The sequence below is a fragment of the Nanorana parkeri genome, unplaced genomic scaffold (genome assembly GCF_000935625.1).
Source record: "Nanorana parkeri isolate BGI_ZX_2015 unplaced genomic scaffold, ASM93562v1 scaffold1286, whole genome shotgun sequence".
Taxonomy (NCBI): domain Eukaryota; kingdom Metazoa; phylum Chordata; class Amphibia; order Anura; family Dicroglossidae; genus Nanorana; species Nanorana parkeri.
The window spans coordinates 310,003-328,300 of NW_017307554.1; the positions used below are offsets into that span (position 1 = coordinate 310,003).

At 42.4% G+C, this 18,298-nt stretch overlaps 1 protein-coding gene across 1 annotated transcript in view; it reads left to right on the top strand.

The window, feature by feature from the left end:
* Positions 1–18,298, top strand: part of TAOK3 (TAO kinase 3) — a 219,577-nt gene that overhangs the window by 172,856 nt on the left and 28,423 nt on the right. The window contains exons 15-16 of the mRNA XM_018569098.1: positions 14,488–14,616; positions 17,327–17,530. Coding sequence (XP_018424600.1) covers positions 14,488–14,616; positions 17,327–17,530 — 333 coding nt within the window. The remainder of the gene's footprint in view (positions 1–14,487; positions 14,617–17,326; positions 17,531–18,298) is intronic.

Below are 18,298 nucleotides of genomic sequence, written 5' to 3' on the forward strand. Positions count from 1 at the left end.
CACCACCCCCCCCCCCCCCCCCCGCCCGCCCCTGAACGCAGGGAGCCGACTGGCTTGTGTTCCAGTGCGTTCCAGAGGCCGAACACACTGGAACCAGAGTTTGTTGTGTGAACCGACCCTTACTCATTTACTGATTTACACACATTAACAGTATTAGTTGTGGTCACTTGAGGATGGTTACACCCTTCTTTATTGTGATGTATGAGTGGTGTTCTATTCTGTCTACCAGGAACACACACAGTAATCCCAGGCAGTGTGATGATGCTGAGGATCATGGATAACCCTTCTGGCCTTACAGAAAGGGTTGGAGGATGTTTGGCATCATTCAACCAGGGAGTTGGATTGTGGTCAGTGTGCTAGCAGGATGTTTAGAGTAACAGAAGCAGGAACATAGTAAACATTGCATTGAAAGGATCAACAGATAAACAGGAGGACAGAAGGATTGTGAAGTTTTAGAGATGGAGGGAAAATGGCACTGTCACCACCCCATGTAAGTCATAGTAAGTAAATGTACTTGCATACTGGTAGGCCAGTGTGCCTTTTCTTTATTTTGCTCCCCTGCTTTGTAGAAACCAGAGTTTATATTGTTAATCACTGCTAACACAGAGCTGGAGGCTCTGAGTGGTAGAGTGCTCCCCCTTCCCATCCTCGGCATCCATCAAGTTCCTGGAAGCGGCCAAGGAAGCATCACATAACCGGCATTGACATTCTTTGCAGATGGTGCAAGGCTTCCACAGCCTCTGCCAGGACCTTGGCTAATGTCAGGGCTGCAGAGGGGGGCCGTCTGCAGCACTACAACACTCACAACCTCCGACGCAAGTGTCAGAGGTGATTAAAATATAAGCTCTGGTTTCTACAGAGTGGAGGAGTGAAATTAAGAGATGATGACACAATGGCTTATTTGAATTGGTATGTGAGTATGTTAACCTGCAATGCTTTACTTGATGTTCATGGGGTGATGACAGTTTAAGTACTGTAAAAAAAAAAAATTTTAAAAAATGACATTGGAGAGAAAACTCAGTGTTTTGCCTGACCATTAAGCCTGTCATTATAATAACGTTTTCTAACCATAGCTCCTAACCGCAAACTCTATGCTGTGCCTGCATATGACTTTTATTGCTTCTATACCACTCCCTTTTCTGGAATGGTTGATATGTACTACACTAGCGGTTCTGCATGGAATGTGCAAAAAAAGGGTTTTCTAAATATCTAACCAGCAAGGGCTCTTTCAGATATTTGTGTTCAAAACCTATGCAGTATAAGTGTGTTTCCAAGTTAGCCTGTGTTTTGCCATTGATTTCAATGAATCATGCATGTACACTTTAAAATAATCTTGCATACAGCAGTTGCTGAGCATTCAAATAGTGCCACATGTTCCTGACTTAAACACAGAAAAAAATGCAGCTGGAAAATGAATGGCACTTTGATGAACACGGTCTGCTGTTTTAGAACCCTAACTCATAGGCATCTGACACTGGACTGGGGGCCACCTATGATAAGGGCAGGCACAGCTTTCCTTATTGTGGACTAATTGGGGACATGTGCTAACTGGTGTTCAAACCAACCAAGGAAAGGAACACCACTCTATATTTGGCCGATATGTGTCATGATGGTCAATTTTGCACCTGCTTGAGTGCCATAAAGCATAGGAAAAGCTGACACTCCTAAACTGAATGTTGCCTAGTGTATTTTTGATGTGTCAAGGGCTGATAAACCTATTCGTATTGATGTCTATACACACTATAGAGCAGTGGTGGCGAACCTTGGCACTCCAGCTGTGCCAAAACTACAAATCCCAACATGCATCTGCCTCCGGGAGTTATGTCTGTGGCTGTCAGAGCCTTGCAATGCCTCATGGGACTTGTAGTTTCAAAACAGCTGGAGTGTCAAGGTTCGCCACCACTGCTATAGAGCATTATGTCTAGGAATACTTGACAATCATGTCCATGGTGCTTGTGTCTACAGACTTTAAAGAGCCTTTGAATGTTTTGTTTTCCCTGTTCATCCCTAATTGAAATGGGAATACTGAAAATTGGTAAATTAAAAAGACCCCACTTGACCCCAGATAACTAAAAAATTAAACCAAAATGAATGATTGTCTCTTAAATCAGTGCTGCGCTTTATTGAATAAATGTCAGTAATAAGATGGCGACCGTTATGTATGTATGTGTCTCTATACATATGGTTTATACGTATGTATAGAGAAAGAGATAAATATTTGATAATATTTGCACAAGCCTAAAAAATGGTATGTGAATTGTGCTATTTTTATCTCTGGTTACAATAGGTGATAGCACTCAAATTCTGAGTGACAGCTTATCGCCCTTTTCTTAAGCGAGTCTCTTGTACATGATGGAGACACTGTTCAGAAATGCAGCTTTCCCTCCTGTGCTGCATGTCTTCATGGCACACTACGGCACATCGCCCTTGCTGTCTCCTGCTTAATAGAGGATGCAGACTTTCCCCTTAATGGAGGAGGATGTTTAAAAAGAAAACGGAAGTGCATGTTTCTAGCAAATAATTTTCTTTTGAGGTATTTTTACAAGTACAGGCTGCGATAAAAGAAAAATAGAAGCACTGCACTAGCGAGAGTAAAATCCAGACACCTGTCTTGCCTGCTGCATTAGTGTTGTGTGATGCATGTCTCTGCAGCCTTCATTCCCTGAAAATTAAGCAAGAAGAGCACCCTTCCCTATATGATAAATTATGGTTGTGAAACAAATGCTCCACTCAGCAAAACCTGCACACCCTATTATCCTGCTACCATAGGTGTCTTATGCACACGATGTTCAGAAATGGAGCAGTCGGGCTCAGGCTGTTGTCATGGATACACTGAACCTGTCTCCCTACTCAGCTGTCAAACAGCTCTTAGACTTTACCATTCATCTACAGTTTTAAGGGGGGCATTTTTTTCTCTGTTTGGTTTGCATTGTAACATCCATACATAACATTTTTATTCTGATCATTTAAAAATAAAAATCTTATATTATTTTTGAGAGAAAAGGAAGTCACAGATGTGAAGAAGATACCTGAAGCATTTTTTTTACTGCATATAGAATAAACTTTCCACCAACCTTGTTACCCTTTATGATGGCAAATGTTACAGAAACGCTGCCTTGCCAGTAGTGCAGTGGATTCACTGTTACAGCAGTGAAATGGTTCTTACCATATCCTCTGTTTTTGAAAGTGGAAGATCCATGCACATCACCAGTTATCAGTTATCACCAGTTCTGTTGTTAGTACAATTTTATTTGTAGACAAGAGGCTAGCATACAGACAACACATTTTTTTTTCTTTTGCATCCATCGAGGGACACAGGAAGTCTTAAACCTTTGGGTTATACTGTCTGCCATGCACAAAAGGACCATGGCAAACAAAACAGTAGACCGTCGCAGGATAATCCCTAATACTACTAGCATGCCTCCATTTTTTACTAGTGTCCTAGGAGAGTTTTTTGCTAGCATGTTTTCCTCATTTTTCTTCTCTAATAAGACTCTTATCTACATTGATGCTAGGACTGGTCACTATGATTGCAGCTATCCAGTGCGACCAGTCCAAGCTTTTAGAGTTCCGCATCCATCCCCCTGGACTTTGCGGAGCTAACCTGGGAGGGATCTTTGGGCCCTGGCTTTTGTGTAAGGTGCATTCCAGGCCCCTTCTGTTAACACATTAGCAGTGGACTGCTTTCCAGGTCCAGAACTGTTGGCATTCCCTTAGTGCTTGACCTGTCTCTGATGACTCACTCTGAATAAGCCAATCGGGTAGAGCAGCAAGAGCTGCCTCTTTAGTCTGGTCATTAGGCTTTTCACTGGCTCCTACTGCGGAAGGGGTTAACACAGAGGGATTGAGAGCCGACATCATCTTTTGGGTTTAGTGTCATGTACACTCTGTGTTCTTTTCCACCATTTAGTGCCAAGGAAGTATCTCCACACTGCTGCTCCAGCATTGTAAAAAAAAAAGCCACATGAAACTTCGATCTTCAGCCGTTCTGGCTGCCCTCATACAGTGACTGTTGTAACCTGCAGTCATCTGTCCCTCGCCTGCTACCATCTTTTTGCCACCAAAGTTTTGGGAATACCCGAGGCCTTGCCTGGTAACCGGAGCTGTAAGTTGCCTTACTGCCACACAGTCTTCCTGTGCCCCACACAAAATAGCACATCTTTATTGAGTCCTCTTGGATCTTCTGAGAAAGATGGCATTGCCCCGGTTCCTGTGGCAGAACAGTTTTAGGGGTTTTACTCTAATCTGTTTATGGTTCCCAAACTCAAAGGGGGCATCTACCCTTTCTTGGATCTCAAAGCAATAAATGTCTTCATTTGAGTTTAGAAATTCTGTATGGAATTCACTAAATCTGTCATTACTTCTCTTCACTGGGGAGATTTCCTGGCTTCCGAGGACATTAGGTACACGTACCTACATGTCCCTTTATTATATTGTCTCCAATTTCTTTAACATGCTTGCTGTTACTGAAACCTGGCATCAGGAATCTGACTCTGCCTCTCCTCCTGCCCTCTCCTATGGTGGCCTCCACTGGACGCACTCATTCATACCTAGTGGACGGAAAGGAGGTGGAGTAAAAATCCTTCTATCCCCACAATGCACTTTTTAAGTTCTGCCTTCAATCCCTCTCTATCCCTCTTCTCTTTTGAAGCCCACTGTATTTGCCTATTCTCTTGCTGTTTCCCGGAGGATTGCTGTAATTTATCAGCTTCCTGGACCGGTACCTTGCTTTCTCGATGACTCCTTTGAATTGCCCACTGTTATTCTTGGTTCTTGACTTTAACATTGCTTTTAAGTAACGTTAACACCCTAACTACTACTTGACTTTTCACCCTAACGTCTTCTTTTGACCTAACACAATGGACACACACTCTTGCTCACTTATCGCAGTATACTAAACCTTGTGTTCTTTTGCCTATGCACTCCTTGCAACCTCTACAACACCCCTTTTCCTTCTCAGACCACAGCCTTGTCAGTTTCACACTCATCCTGCCCTGAATCCCTCCATTTTAGATTGTAAGCTGTCATGGTCAGGGCCCTCCTTACCATCTTGTCTTGTAACTGTAATTATATTCTTCCTGTTTTCTGTGCAAACTATTGTCGCTATGTATATCCTGTATAATAAAAATAATTTCCAGTGCACCTTTTTCACACATTGTTGTGGGTTCCTGCACTTTTAATTTGTGGTGCTGTCATTCAATCTCTTGTCTGTACCTCAGGTGCTGGCCCCAGTACTAGCCCTGATGCCTTCTTGAGGAATCCCCATTGTGGGATACTTTGATGACCTCTTGTGAGAATAGTTAGCTGAGGTTGACCGTGCAGACATTACAGAGGTTCGGAAGGAGCCTTAACCTTTGGAACTCTGTGCTGGAACTGACGCATCACTTTAAATCTGCACTATATTGCCAAAAATATTGGGACATCCCTCCAAATCATTGGATTCAGGTGTTCCAATCACCTCCATGGCCACAGGTGTATAAAATCAAGCACCTAGGAATGCAGACGCTTCTACAAACATTTGTGAAAGAATGGGTCGCTCTCAGGAGCTCAGTGAATTCAAGTGTGGTACTGTGATAGGTTGCCACTTGTGCAATAAGTCCATCCGTGAAATTTCCTTGCTACTAAATATTCCACGGTCAACTGTTAGTGGTATTATAACAAAGTGGAAGCAACTGGGAACAGCAGCAACGCAATCACGAAGTGGTAGGCCACGTAAAATGATGGAGCGGGGTCAGCGCATGCTGAAGCGCACAGTGCACAGAAGTCACCAAATGTCTGCAGAGTCAATAGCTACAGACCTCCAAACTTCGTGTGTCCTTCAGATTGGCATAACAGTGCATAGAGAGCTTCATGGAATGGGTTTCCATGGCTGAGCAGCTGCATCCAAGCCTTACATTACCAAGTGCAATGCAAAGCGTCGAATGCAGTAGTGTAAAGCACGCCGCCACTGTACTCTAGAGAAGTGGAGACGTGCTCCCTGGAGTGACAAATCACGCTTCTATGTTTGGCAATCTGATGGAGGTGTCTGAGTGTGGCAGTTGCCGGGAGAATGGTACTTGCCTGACTGCATTGTGCCAGGTGTAAAGTTTGGTGGAGGAGGGGATTATGGTGTGGGGTTGTTTTTCAGGGGTTGGGCTTGGCCCCTAGGTTCCAGGGAAGAGAACTCTTAAGGCATCAGCATACCAAGACATTTTGGAGAATTTCATGCTCCCAACTTTGTGGGAACAGTTTTGGGATGGCCCCTTCTGTTCTAACATGACTGCGCACCAGGGCACAAAGCAAGGTCCATAAAGACATGGATGAGCGAGTTTGGGGTGAAGGAACATGACTGGCCTGCACAGTCCTGACCTCAACCCGATGGAACAACTTTGGGATGAATTAGAGCGGAGACTGCGAGCCAGGCCTTCTCTTCCAACATTAGTACCTGACCTCACAAATGCGCTTCTGGAAGAATGCTCAAACATTCCCATAGACACACTCCTAAACCTTGTAAATAGCCTTCCTAGAAGAGTTGAAGCTGTTGTAGCTGAAAAAGGTGGGCCAACTCTATTGAATCCTACGGACTAAGACTGAGATGCCATTAAAGTTTATGTGCGTGTAAAGGCAGGTCGTCCCAATACTTTTGGCAATTTAGAGGTCTAGTCTAGTCCTAGCCACAGCTCATGGCAAAGTTTTTTTCTTCCTGAGGAGATTATCCCAGACTTAGGACCCATTCACACTGGAGTTTTTTGCTAAGCAGATATCGCGGTGCGTTTAGCACATGCTAATGCTCTGCACTAGGTGCGTTGTATTGAAATTTATTTTAATTACACCCAAACTCACCTTCCAGTGTACTGTGTGTTGTGGTGCAGTGAGAAAATGTAGGATATGCACTGCTCTTTTTCTGACAGCGCTGCAGTATAGCGGTACTGCTCATTGTGCTGCAAAGCACGGCCACCAGAAGGTGTGTTAAGGTGCCTTTAAAATGAATGGCAATGCACCTAGCACACAATACAGCATGCTCGGTGTGTTGTGCAATGGTGTGTGCTAAACTCACAGTATTGTTCAATTTGAGCAGCACTCTGTGTTGAATGGGCCCTAATTCTGGTCTTGGGTCTGATAGTAGGCTGCTTCAAGGAAGTCCCATTTGCCCAGCTTCACTACAGACCCCTATAATGCAACAGTCTGTTGTCATTCGACAATTCAATCCAGTCCCTGTACAGACGGATTCTTTTGGCACCAAGGACCAGATTGTCCCTGGCTTGCTGGCTCTGAAATCCATCTCTAGAATCAGAGAAGTCCTTCTTTCCTGTCTTCTGTAAGATCCTCACAATGCATGTCAGGCTGGAAAAATGTCCTGGGCACCCTGTCAGTTCACAAGACTTGGACATCAGACAAATCTTGTCTCTCAATCAACATCTAGAGCTTCAGGAAATTTGGCTGTCTCCTCCAACATTGGACTATTCTGCTGGAGGGTCATCCAGATGTAATCGGACAATGCCTTGGGAGTTGGGATATCTCAGCTATCAGGCAGAAAGTCTTGTCATAGAAATAGAGGAAGAGTGGATCCTGTCCTGCACAGAACTTAATGTTTCAGCCTTGTCCGCTTTTTACATTCAAGGTGTGGACATTTGGTATGCATGGTATTTTTATAGCTGGCAGAGCCTAGACCCAGGGTAGTGGTCTTTGCACCTAGAGGTGGACTTCCTGGCCCCCACGTTCCAAAAACGAACTGGCCAGGTTTTTCTCCAGGAATAGGGATCCTCAAATGAAAGCAGGGGGTGGCTTTGTGGGATTAGTTCACCCTGATCTATGCCTTTTCTTCCTTGAAACTTCATCTGCTCTACAGGATGAAGGTGGAGGGCAGTCCATTGATCCTTTTTGCTCCAGATTGCCTCCGAAGGATGTAGTACTTCTACCTGGTGGACGCTGGGCTTTTCCAGATCTTCCGGTTCATCTTTCTTAACCTCCCTGGTGGTCCGATTATCTCAGTATTTTTTTTCTATTTTATCACTTTTGAATTGTCTGCCGGTTCCGTCCCCCTGCGACGCTGACGCTCGCAGGGAAGGAACCCGGAAGACGGATGCCGGCATCGGCTGGAGGACACAGCAGGGCTTGTAGGGACAAGGTAAGTGACGCTACAGTGTAATCCCGAGTGTGGCTCGGGGTTACCGATTTTGGTACTGAAAATTAACCCCGAGCCACACTCGGGATTACCGCCACGGAGGTTAAGGACAGATTTACCATACTGTTTCATTTTTGCTGGCTTTAATGGCAGGGCTATTGAAGCCAATGTTCAGAGAGACAGGGCTATCTCTGAATTTGTTATTCCCCACAGTGTTAAAAGTTAGGAAGTCTACTCACAAAATCCGCTGTAGGAGATTCTACATTAGATGAATCCTCTCCTTCCTACAATTGGGCCTGTACTAGCAATCAGCTCTTAGTGCCATTAAAGTGGAACTTTACCCATATCTTTAAATTCACAACAAACACACCTTTAGAACGGTTTAGTAATAACAATCTACAAACACATACTGATAGATAATTGCCGGCTTTTTCTTTGCATGCCTTATTTCTCTTTTCGTCCCCAGTCTTCTTGCGGTTTACTAGGGGCAGAATACTAACTCTCCTTTTACTTCCTGGATTTCTGGCACATGTGACTAGGACATGTGACCATGAACATCATTTCAGGGGAGGAAAATGCCTTTCCCTGAGATCTCGTGAGCAAATGATATTTCCCACCAATGCTCTGCTGATGACAAGGCAATCCCAGTGTGCATTGCTTTGGAAAATCTGAAGTAATTTTGCTTTTTCAAAGCAGGAAATGAATGCTCTGCAAATGTAAGTATTTCAAAATCGCAGAATTTTACACCTTGTCTGTTATTAATCATCATATATAGAGGGATGCATTGTTAGTAGGGATGTCTCAATACCATTTTTTTAAGACCAAGTACAAGTACTTTCCCTCAGGTACTTGCCAATTACCAACTACTGATACTTTTTCTTAAAGGGACATGTGACTTTTTTTAAAGCAATGTAGACTAATGACTTTCGGGCAGTTTCTTTATATTTATGAAGAACTGTAACCCAATCCATGATTATTCAGCAATGAAGAATTTCAACCAGCAATAGAGGACCACAGATCCCATCAATCCATTATAATACAGCAATGGGGAATGACAACCAGCAATCATGGATTTCTGAAAACTGTAGTCCTCCATAGCCAATTGGCATTCTCTATTGCTGTATAGTCATTGATCCCATCAATCCATGACTATACAGCAGTTATACAGAGCTGTGTGCAGTCTCATCAGGGCTACGTTTGGGTCTCACCAGGGCTGCATTTGGGTCTGACTAGGGGTGTATGTGGGTGCCGGGCTTTCCAGGTGGTGTGGGTGGGTGCCGGGCTCTGCAGATGGGTGCCGGCTCTCTGTACAGGGTGGATTCTGGGCTCCGCGAGTGGGTGCATGGATCCCTGGGCTTTCTAGATGGTGCGGGTGTTTTCCGGGCCCTTCGTGCGGTTGGGTGCCGGGCTCTCTGTGCGGTACGGGTGGATGCCAGGCTCTGTGGGAGTGCCGGTCTTCCGATGCCAGGCTCCAGGGCTGTGCGGTGACGTGGGACTGTCCTTTGCGGTGCCTGTCTCTGTGGGCGCTGAAAAGGATGAGCAGGAGATTTGGGGCCAGGCCGGCAATTGGTCTCTCATTCTTTATTATCTTTGTTCAGGGTGTCCCTTAGGTATCTTCCATGTGACAGTGTGGAATCTGAATCTGGTTCTTGCAGCACTACAAATACTACAATATGAACCTATAAGAGACATGCACCTTTTTTATTCTCACATTTAAGGCGGTGATTCTTGTAGCCATGACCTTCTGGAAGGTGAGTGTCTGAGCTGGTGGCTTTACCTAGCAAATAAACGTTTCTGGTTTTGAACAAGAAGGTGTTAAGGTCCAGTACTTGCCTACTAAGGTAGTTTTGGCAGCTCACATTAACCAGAGCATCTTTTTGCCAAACCTCTTTCCGGCTCCATTTCATCAAAAAGAGTTTTCCCTACATTGCCTGGATTATGGTCCTAAGAATCAGCTTCCACCCTTTTCCATCAAGGCTCACTTTACAAGGTCATTGAGTGTCTCTTGGGCTTTACAGCATCAGGCTACTGTTTCCCAAATGTGCAAGGCTGCCACCTGGTCTTCTGTTCACATGTTCTGTAAGTTCTATCAGGTGGATGTTCAGGCCTCATTTGGTGCCAGTTTTGGGCATGAGGTTCTTCAGGTGGCTCTTTAAAGGAGAACTATGGGGTTAAGGTGTCGCAGCTGAAGCGGATCCCGACAATTATGTCTGGATCCACCCAGCTGCGTGACTGACAGCTGGCTCTGCCTATCTAAAGGCAGAGCCAGCTGTAGCCGCCCCCGTCCGTTCCGCCAGTCAGCGCTGGCGGATCGGAGCGGGGAGGGGGTAATCCAGCCCCTCCCCTGTCACTGCAGAGAGCCGTGATAGGATCGAGAGCTTAGCGAACGCCGGTATGTGTTCGCTCACCTCCCGATCTAGTAAGCCGACCTGTGACAGTCTCATTGTCACAGGTCGGCTACAACTATGAGGTGAGTGAAAAGCACTCACCTCATAGTTCTCCTTTAAGCTGCAGGCAGTTCCCAGTTCTGTTGTTTATTCTCAGGCCTGTAAGCATTGGTTTGCTGTGTTGCCCACTCTTCAGTTGGGTTACATTTGGATGTCCCTAACTTTTACATTTTCTAGTGTCCTTCAATGGACGAAAAAGAAAGTAGGATTTTTCTACTCACCGTAAAATCCTTTTTTTGGAGTCCATTGAGGGACACAGGTCCCACGCCTCTGTGTTTATGATCATGCTCTTAGTATTGCTTCCTACAAAACTGAGGCATGCTTGTAGTTGGAAGGGTTATCCTGGGCTTGCCTAAAGTATTATGGTTGCCAGTGTCCAGTCATCATGTAGGCGGCAGTATAACCCGATGGCTTGGCTTCCTGTGTCCCTTAATGGACTCCTAGAAAAATTATTTACAGTACAGAAATCCTATTTGTATTGCGGTAAACATATCTGTAATGAAAACTGTAATTTAACTTTAACCCCCAATTTCTTACATCCCAGATTTCTTACTAACCGGGAGTAGCTTTTTAGTGCTATTTGTTGTTTTGAGTAAAATCAGTGCAAAAAACAGAACTGATGTGCAGAAACAGCAACCTATAGTTATCATTTGGCTTTGATGCTTTGTTCTTGCATCAGTGAATTATGGCTTTTGATTGGCTGGTTTAGGGTACAGCCAGTTGGTCAGAATTTAATAAGCTGGTTAATGTCTCACAGCCACTATCAGAAGACAGTTTAAATGCTTTCATGCAAATCATAGGGTTTGGATTTGTCATATAATGATTAGCATTTTTATGCACAAAATGGCCATTAAACAGCTTATGAAATGTACATGATATTTTTTTAGGGAAAGTATACTATATAAATGTTCGCAAGCATATTTTGTAGGCAGTGCATAGCAACTAAATGCCATAGGTGATTTTTTTTTTGCCTCCAACCATATACATACAGTGCTTTGCTTATGTATTTACCCACAGCCTAAACTTAAATTTACATTTTTTTTTAGCATTTAGTTACAGAAGGTTTAAAGGTACAAATTGTTTCATTATTGTGATACAAAAATGAATCAAAGATGTTTTTTTGTGTCCATTCACCCATGAGTCAATACTTCATAGAACCACATATATTTACATTCACAGCTGCAAGTCTGTTTTCGTGTAAGTTAGTGTACTTATTCTTTTTGGGCTTTGATACTCGTCACCAACAGCCTTTAAAAGCTATATAGCTACTTGTCTTGTGTTTCTCCAAGGTCTTCACTGTACGGTCTGCCAGGCACATCCATTTCTTGAAAATGTCAAGTTTGACTTCTTGCACATTTGTTCTGCAACCTCATTTCATTCCAAAGGAAAGTTCATACTCTACTAGGGCAAGCGATAAATAGACTTTCCATTGAAACGAACGAAGTTGGTGTGGAAGACCTTATGGTAAGGACTTCAAGAAAAGCTAATGCAGGCCATACAAAAGATCTTGGTGTAGCATGGACATGCAAGTATATGGCTTTCAGAGGCTGTTGAGAATGAGTGTTGGAACCCAATAACCATAAGTGCACTTAAACTTTAAAGTGCATGAATAGCCAAAACTCTTTTTGTTCAGTTTTAGATACAGTAGGAAAGGGTTAATCCCGATCAATTATTTTTTTGCTCTCTGTGTCCTGTTGAGGAAATGAGAGATTCTTCTAGTCCTGAAGGTAAATCAGGAAGTGAGAGAAGCCTAAGTAATCCAAGTAGGAGGAATTGTCCTATTTGTCACCAGAATAGGCATCCGCATTGCAGGATTTACCTTCACCACCTGTTCTAGTGATAATTGTAAAATGTTGGATTTCCCATAACTCCTGTCTCTGCGTCGCCACTGGTCCTGGTGATTATTGTCACTAACAGCAATTCAAACCTATCAAAAGTTCTAATCCCTTCCTTATCTATCCAGAACTAAAGAAAAATAAACATTTTGGCTATAGATACACTTTGTTTCTTCTTGCACATTTAGACCCTGCAACCTTTGCCAGTTTTTCAGTAAATTGCTCTTGCTTTTTGAGATTTGATAGTGACCATTGTTGAACCAGTTCAAGTCTTCCCATAGATTCCTAATTGGATTAAGGTCTAAAGGACTTTGAGGTTCTTAAATTAGGCAACTCCAGTGCAGCTTAAACAAAGAACCCTGTACTCATTAAGTGCTCGTTTTGTTTGTCTAGGGATGAAAATAAAGAGGATATATTCACCTAATCCTCCGTTTTGCTTGGCTGGTAGACCAGTCACCCGCAGCCTCTTCCCCGGGCTGCAGTGGTCTAAGGACCCCTGTCGTCATAATGTCTAATTCAGGTCTATTAGACATATGAACCCGAAGGACATACCACAGCTGGAGCAGAGGGGACAGAGGTGAGTGCTGACTGCCACAGGGTAGATGATCAGGTTAATGTATTTTCTCCTGTAGACCAAAACAAACAGTAAACTATTGCAGTTTGGGTTAGCCCCACTGCAAGGAACAATTTTAATAAATCCTGGAGTGCTTTTTTAATGTTATTTTCCTATTGGAAGCTGAATCTTTGTCCCAGTTCCATCTTTTTTTTTAGTTGTGACCAGTTTCACAGTCCCTGCCAATAAAAAAAAAATCCCAACTTCATTATGTTACAGCCAGCATGTATTAAAGTAGTATTAAGGTCTGGGCATTTGTTACCTTAATGTATTCTCTGCATTAGGGTAAAAACCGCCCAGAACCATTTTTCCCCCAGTCCCCCCCCCAACCCCCACACAATTACCTGTCAGCGACGCTCGTCCCCGCCGCCGGTCCCGCAGTGATCCTCCGTTCCCCGTACTTCCTGGTTGTAGGGGGAGGTTACTGATGGCAGAGGAGCCATAGGCTACTTCTGCCATCAATCAAAGTGTTAGTCAGAAAGAAGGGGCGTGGCCTTCCGCAGGGTTGTGTGTGTCTATGGACGCACACAGCCACTGTGGGTACGAGCACGCACGGGTGCCTCCGTTAGCCGATGGAGGCACTTGTACAGGGAGCAGGGTGAATAGCGCTGTGGGGACCCACTTGAAAACGAGGAATTTAAAACTTTTAAAGAAAAAGTTCAGCCTCAGGCAAAGGTGGGTCTCCTAATAGCAAATATTTTTTTTAAAAGGAAGGTTTAATATCACTTCAATTAGTAAAAATGGAAAAATTTGGGAATAATAATCTCCTGTGTTATTCACGTGCCTTTTGGTAAACTCCAAACTGTATGGCTTTTTCTCAATAATGTGTTTCTTCCAATCTATCTTCCTTAAAACCCAGCTTTGTGGACAATTTCTGCCTTTTTCAGTTGTAGATCTTGAAATTTTGCTCCTAAATTACCGATGACCTTAGGTTACTTCTGTGTAATGCCCTCCTTACCCATGCAATGAGATTTAGTAGTCTGCCTTCTCTAGGAAGAGTAGTGTTTTCAGCTATATATCTGTTTTCTAAATATATATTTAAAGGTGCTCTAGGGATGTTTACAATGTTTTTTAACCCAACTCTAATTGCTGCTTTTCCAGAATTTGTTTTCATAGCTCCTTGGTCCTCATAAAGCTATATTGTCTTTTATCTAGCAAACAGGTGTATTTTTTTAGATCATGTGACTCTTTATTTGAACATAGTTTCATCTACATGTGTTAATTCTGAAGGCTGTTGGGTGCACTAAAGCTTATATAGGTGTTCCACGACAAAGGTATTAGATGCATAGGCTATTATAGCGATGTAGACTTTTCCACTCTGGCATGGTGAACTTTTTGTGGAGATCAGTGAGACAAGGTCTCATTTAAATCAGTTTACATTCAAGAATGTGTAAAAAATTCAATGAGGGTGTATTAAAAGCACTCTTAATATACTAGTTGTTAAATTTGATATATATAAAATATAATCTAATTTTTTTTTTCTAACAGGCAAAGATGGCTGCAGCGGATGAAAGGAGATTTCAACAACAGATCATTGCCCAACAAAAGAAAGACTTAACATCCTTCTTAGAAAGTCAGAAAAAGCAGTACAAGATTTGCAAGGAAAAGATTAAAGAGGCATGTGCAGTACTAACCTGAATCTGGGAAGCTTCATCAGAACTATTAAGGAAAAAGTGGTTACTTTCTTCCAAATGTTGTGTCCTAAATCTGCAAGACGGGCAGTGGCAAATTTAACACACAGAATTCTTGTGCATTTCTAGCTGTTAGAGGCTGCTTCTGTTTAAAGCTTGTGTGTGCTTACAGGGGTGGGGGGAGGAGGTATATATTTATAATAACTTTAAAAATCTTGGCTTGTGCCGAAATGTTAGATTTTTTTTTTGTCCGGTGCTATTTTAAAAAAAAAATATTTATTTTTTTATTTCTCTCATGGGTAGCCAAATACTAAATGCTGCAAAAAGCTGTGCTGCGTAATGATGTAGCACCACTCTTTGTAGCAATCGTAGAGATCATTAGCAAATGCTCACATGACAAATTTATTAGTCAGAAAACAAGTAGCGCTATGTTTCAGAGCTCTAACCAGCTCCTTCGTCTGGCAAACAGTGACAAAATCTAAACATTCCAGCATCCATTAAATAGTGCCAAAAACCAATGAGATGAATCCCCACCCCAAGCACAAATCAGCCCCATCTCCATCGCATGTAAGCAATCAATTAAACTCCAAATAACAGGATCACCTATTTCCTGTAGTGTGAAATGTTCCCATCTTACACATACTTTATGTTGCCCAGAAACAACCCCAGATCAGTGGATTATAAGGAGCCTGACGTAGATGTAAAATAAAACTGTATTATGAGCAGGTTGGATTTTCCAGGAAGCAGGAATTTTGCCTATAATTAGAGAACGAGGCTCACTGAAAAACAGTGTCTGCTGACTCCTCCCCGCACATGCTCAGTAGCACCCACTGTCAGTACTAAATTAAATGGTGCACTCGTTGCTAAGTAACCACACAGCTGTATGGAATTGCAGTCTAGCCCAAAAAACAAACTCTCTGGATAACTGCTGTGCAGTGGGATACATTCAGAATACAACCTAGAAAGTTGCAAATTTAAACAAAACATTAAGCAGTGAACAAGCAGGATTAGCATAGCAATGGTTGGTATGCCATATAAAATATGCTCTACCAGGTACTGTTGAACATTAAAAAAAAAGTATTGCATATTAAAGTAGACAGACCTAAAAGGCTATAATGAATGAAGATTGAGTAATGTCAAATACTAAACCACAAAGTGGCAAACAAGGGGGAAATGAGGGAAAGGCCAAAAATACAAACATTAAATATGTATCTTACATTTAAAAAAATCTGTCAAAGAGCGTATCGCCTATATAAAAGGTTTTCAAGATCATTTTGAAACTGAGAGAAATGAAAGCTACATTCTGGCCACCATGGATGTTGCATCACTTTACCACCCTAATTTCCAACAAGGTTGTGATTGAGGCATAAAGATATTTCTATCAAAGAATCCCAATTTGGATATGCCAACAGTATTCTGAACCGTTTTGGAACTCGTACTTATGAACAATTATTTTTCTCGTAAATGTATTTATTACAAACAAGTACAAGACCAGCATTATGTGGTCCCTGTCGTTTGCTTATCTGTTAGTCCCCATTCACACCACGGCAACAGCGTTTCGGCCTCTTTTCATAGCATTTTTATGCGTGTTCCAGCACGTTTTACAGGTGTTTATGTTCATATGTAAGAGCATTTTAAAGCTCGTTTTCAGTTGTCCAATGAAAAGCAGTCTCAGCTGCAAAATCGGGCTAAAAAAAGACGCAAAACATGCTGATTGGCGCATTTCTATTGACGTCTATAGAGCAAAACGAGCTAAGCACCACAAAAGACGCTCATGGACTATTTTAAACAAAGGGCTCATTGTTACGCACAACTCAACACGTTTGCGTGAACGGCCCCCATAGGAGTACATGTGATTTTGATTTGCATGCGTTTCAGCACGGGCAAAAAATGCACAACGAAATGCCCTGGTGTGAATGGGGCCTTAATGTGGTATCTTGAAGAAAAATGTATTTTCCCTCAGCCCCCTGTTGTGAGGGTGTGCAGCTTTTACACTTTGACAATGTGTTTGATTTTGGAAGGTTCCGAGTTGTATGAATGTGTTGTTACCATTAACTTTTCCTTTACAGACAGTTTTCAGCCTTGAATTTTCCCATGAACGTGTGAGGTTTCTAGATGTCCAAGCGTCTCACCATGACAGGGAGTGGGCAACATCCCTCTGTACTCAACCTACTTATAGTAACATAAGTTCATTACTATAGCACACATCCAAAGCATCAGATTGAGAGTCTGCCAATTTCAAAATGCTAATGTAGTAAATGGAGTTCAGTTTCAGTTATCTGCACTTTGTTGTGTGGCCTGGGAAATATCCAATCTTTAAGCAGTAAGAAAGTATAAGGGTTACCTTCTCAGAGAAAAACTGCTGTGTCATAAAGTACTGCTAATGTGCAGTATCCTTAGGTGGGAAAGGTGATTGGCGTAAATGTCATGTTTCCATTAAAAAGAACATTTTTTCTTAGAGGCTATATATTGATATTGATGGAAGATGGGTTAATTTCATAAGGGGGGTAGTTAAATATGTCTAATTAACCTTAATTTATGGGCATCCATAGTCATGTATAGGAAACCTCCAGACACCATCTGTGCCTCTGTACCAATCCCCAATATAAACACTACCATATACAGCAAGGTCCTCTGTGCCCTTATATTACATTATTATAACATGCTGACCTTGACTGATGGTTTTCTGCATCCAGGAAATGAGTGAGGACCATAGCACGCCCAAGAAAGAAAAACAGGAACGCATATCAAAGCATAAAGAGAACCTCCAGCACACTCAGGCTGAGGAAGAAGCTCAACTCCTTAGCCAACAGAGACTGTACTATGAGAAAAACTGCCGACTCTTCAAGAGGAAGATAATGATCAAAAGGCATGAAGTTGAGCAGCAGCACATCCGTGAGGTATAATTTTACTTTCAATTTAGTGCATTTCTGCATATTTCCCAGTAGACCTAATGTTAATAACTTGATTACTTTCTCCTGAGACTGATATGTACATTGATGCTTATATAAGCTAGGATACCTATTCAGTTTGGAAGTTTGCAAAAATAAAAAGTTTCCCTTAGCATCTTAGATGGGTTTATCATATTTATCTAATGATGCCATTGCGTAAATGAAGTACCACATGAACCTGGTATAGTATATAAAATAATAAAATGTTTCTGCCACTTTTATTTAACCTATGAAGTATTACTAATCATGGTAATGCATCTTTATAGGTCTGCAGTAGTTGGAATTGATAAACTGCAGTGTGCTACCAGATAATAAATTATAAAGTGGCCTAGAACAGGAACCGTCCGTAATGGCCCCTAGAACAGGATATGTCAGTAATTAGTCTAGAACAGTAGGTCTAGACCACTGTCACAGACAAACATTAGATTGTGTTTCTTTTTCATCCATTGAGGGACACAAGATATCTTTAACCTTTTTGTTATACTGCTGCCTACAGGAGGATTGGAAACTAGCAAACAAAAAAACTGAAGGCCAGGCCACTATAGCCCTTACCACTACCAGCATGCCTCAGTTTTTTGCTTCTCTCTTAGGAAGATACAATGTATTTTCTGCAGTTCTGCTGCTTTGAAGACTAAGGGGTCTATTCACTAAGCTGCCGAGGGCAGCCGAGTGAATGACCGATCTGAAGTGAAGTGAGCCGAACACTGTTTATAAATA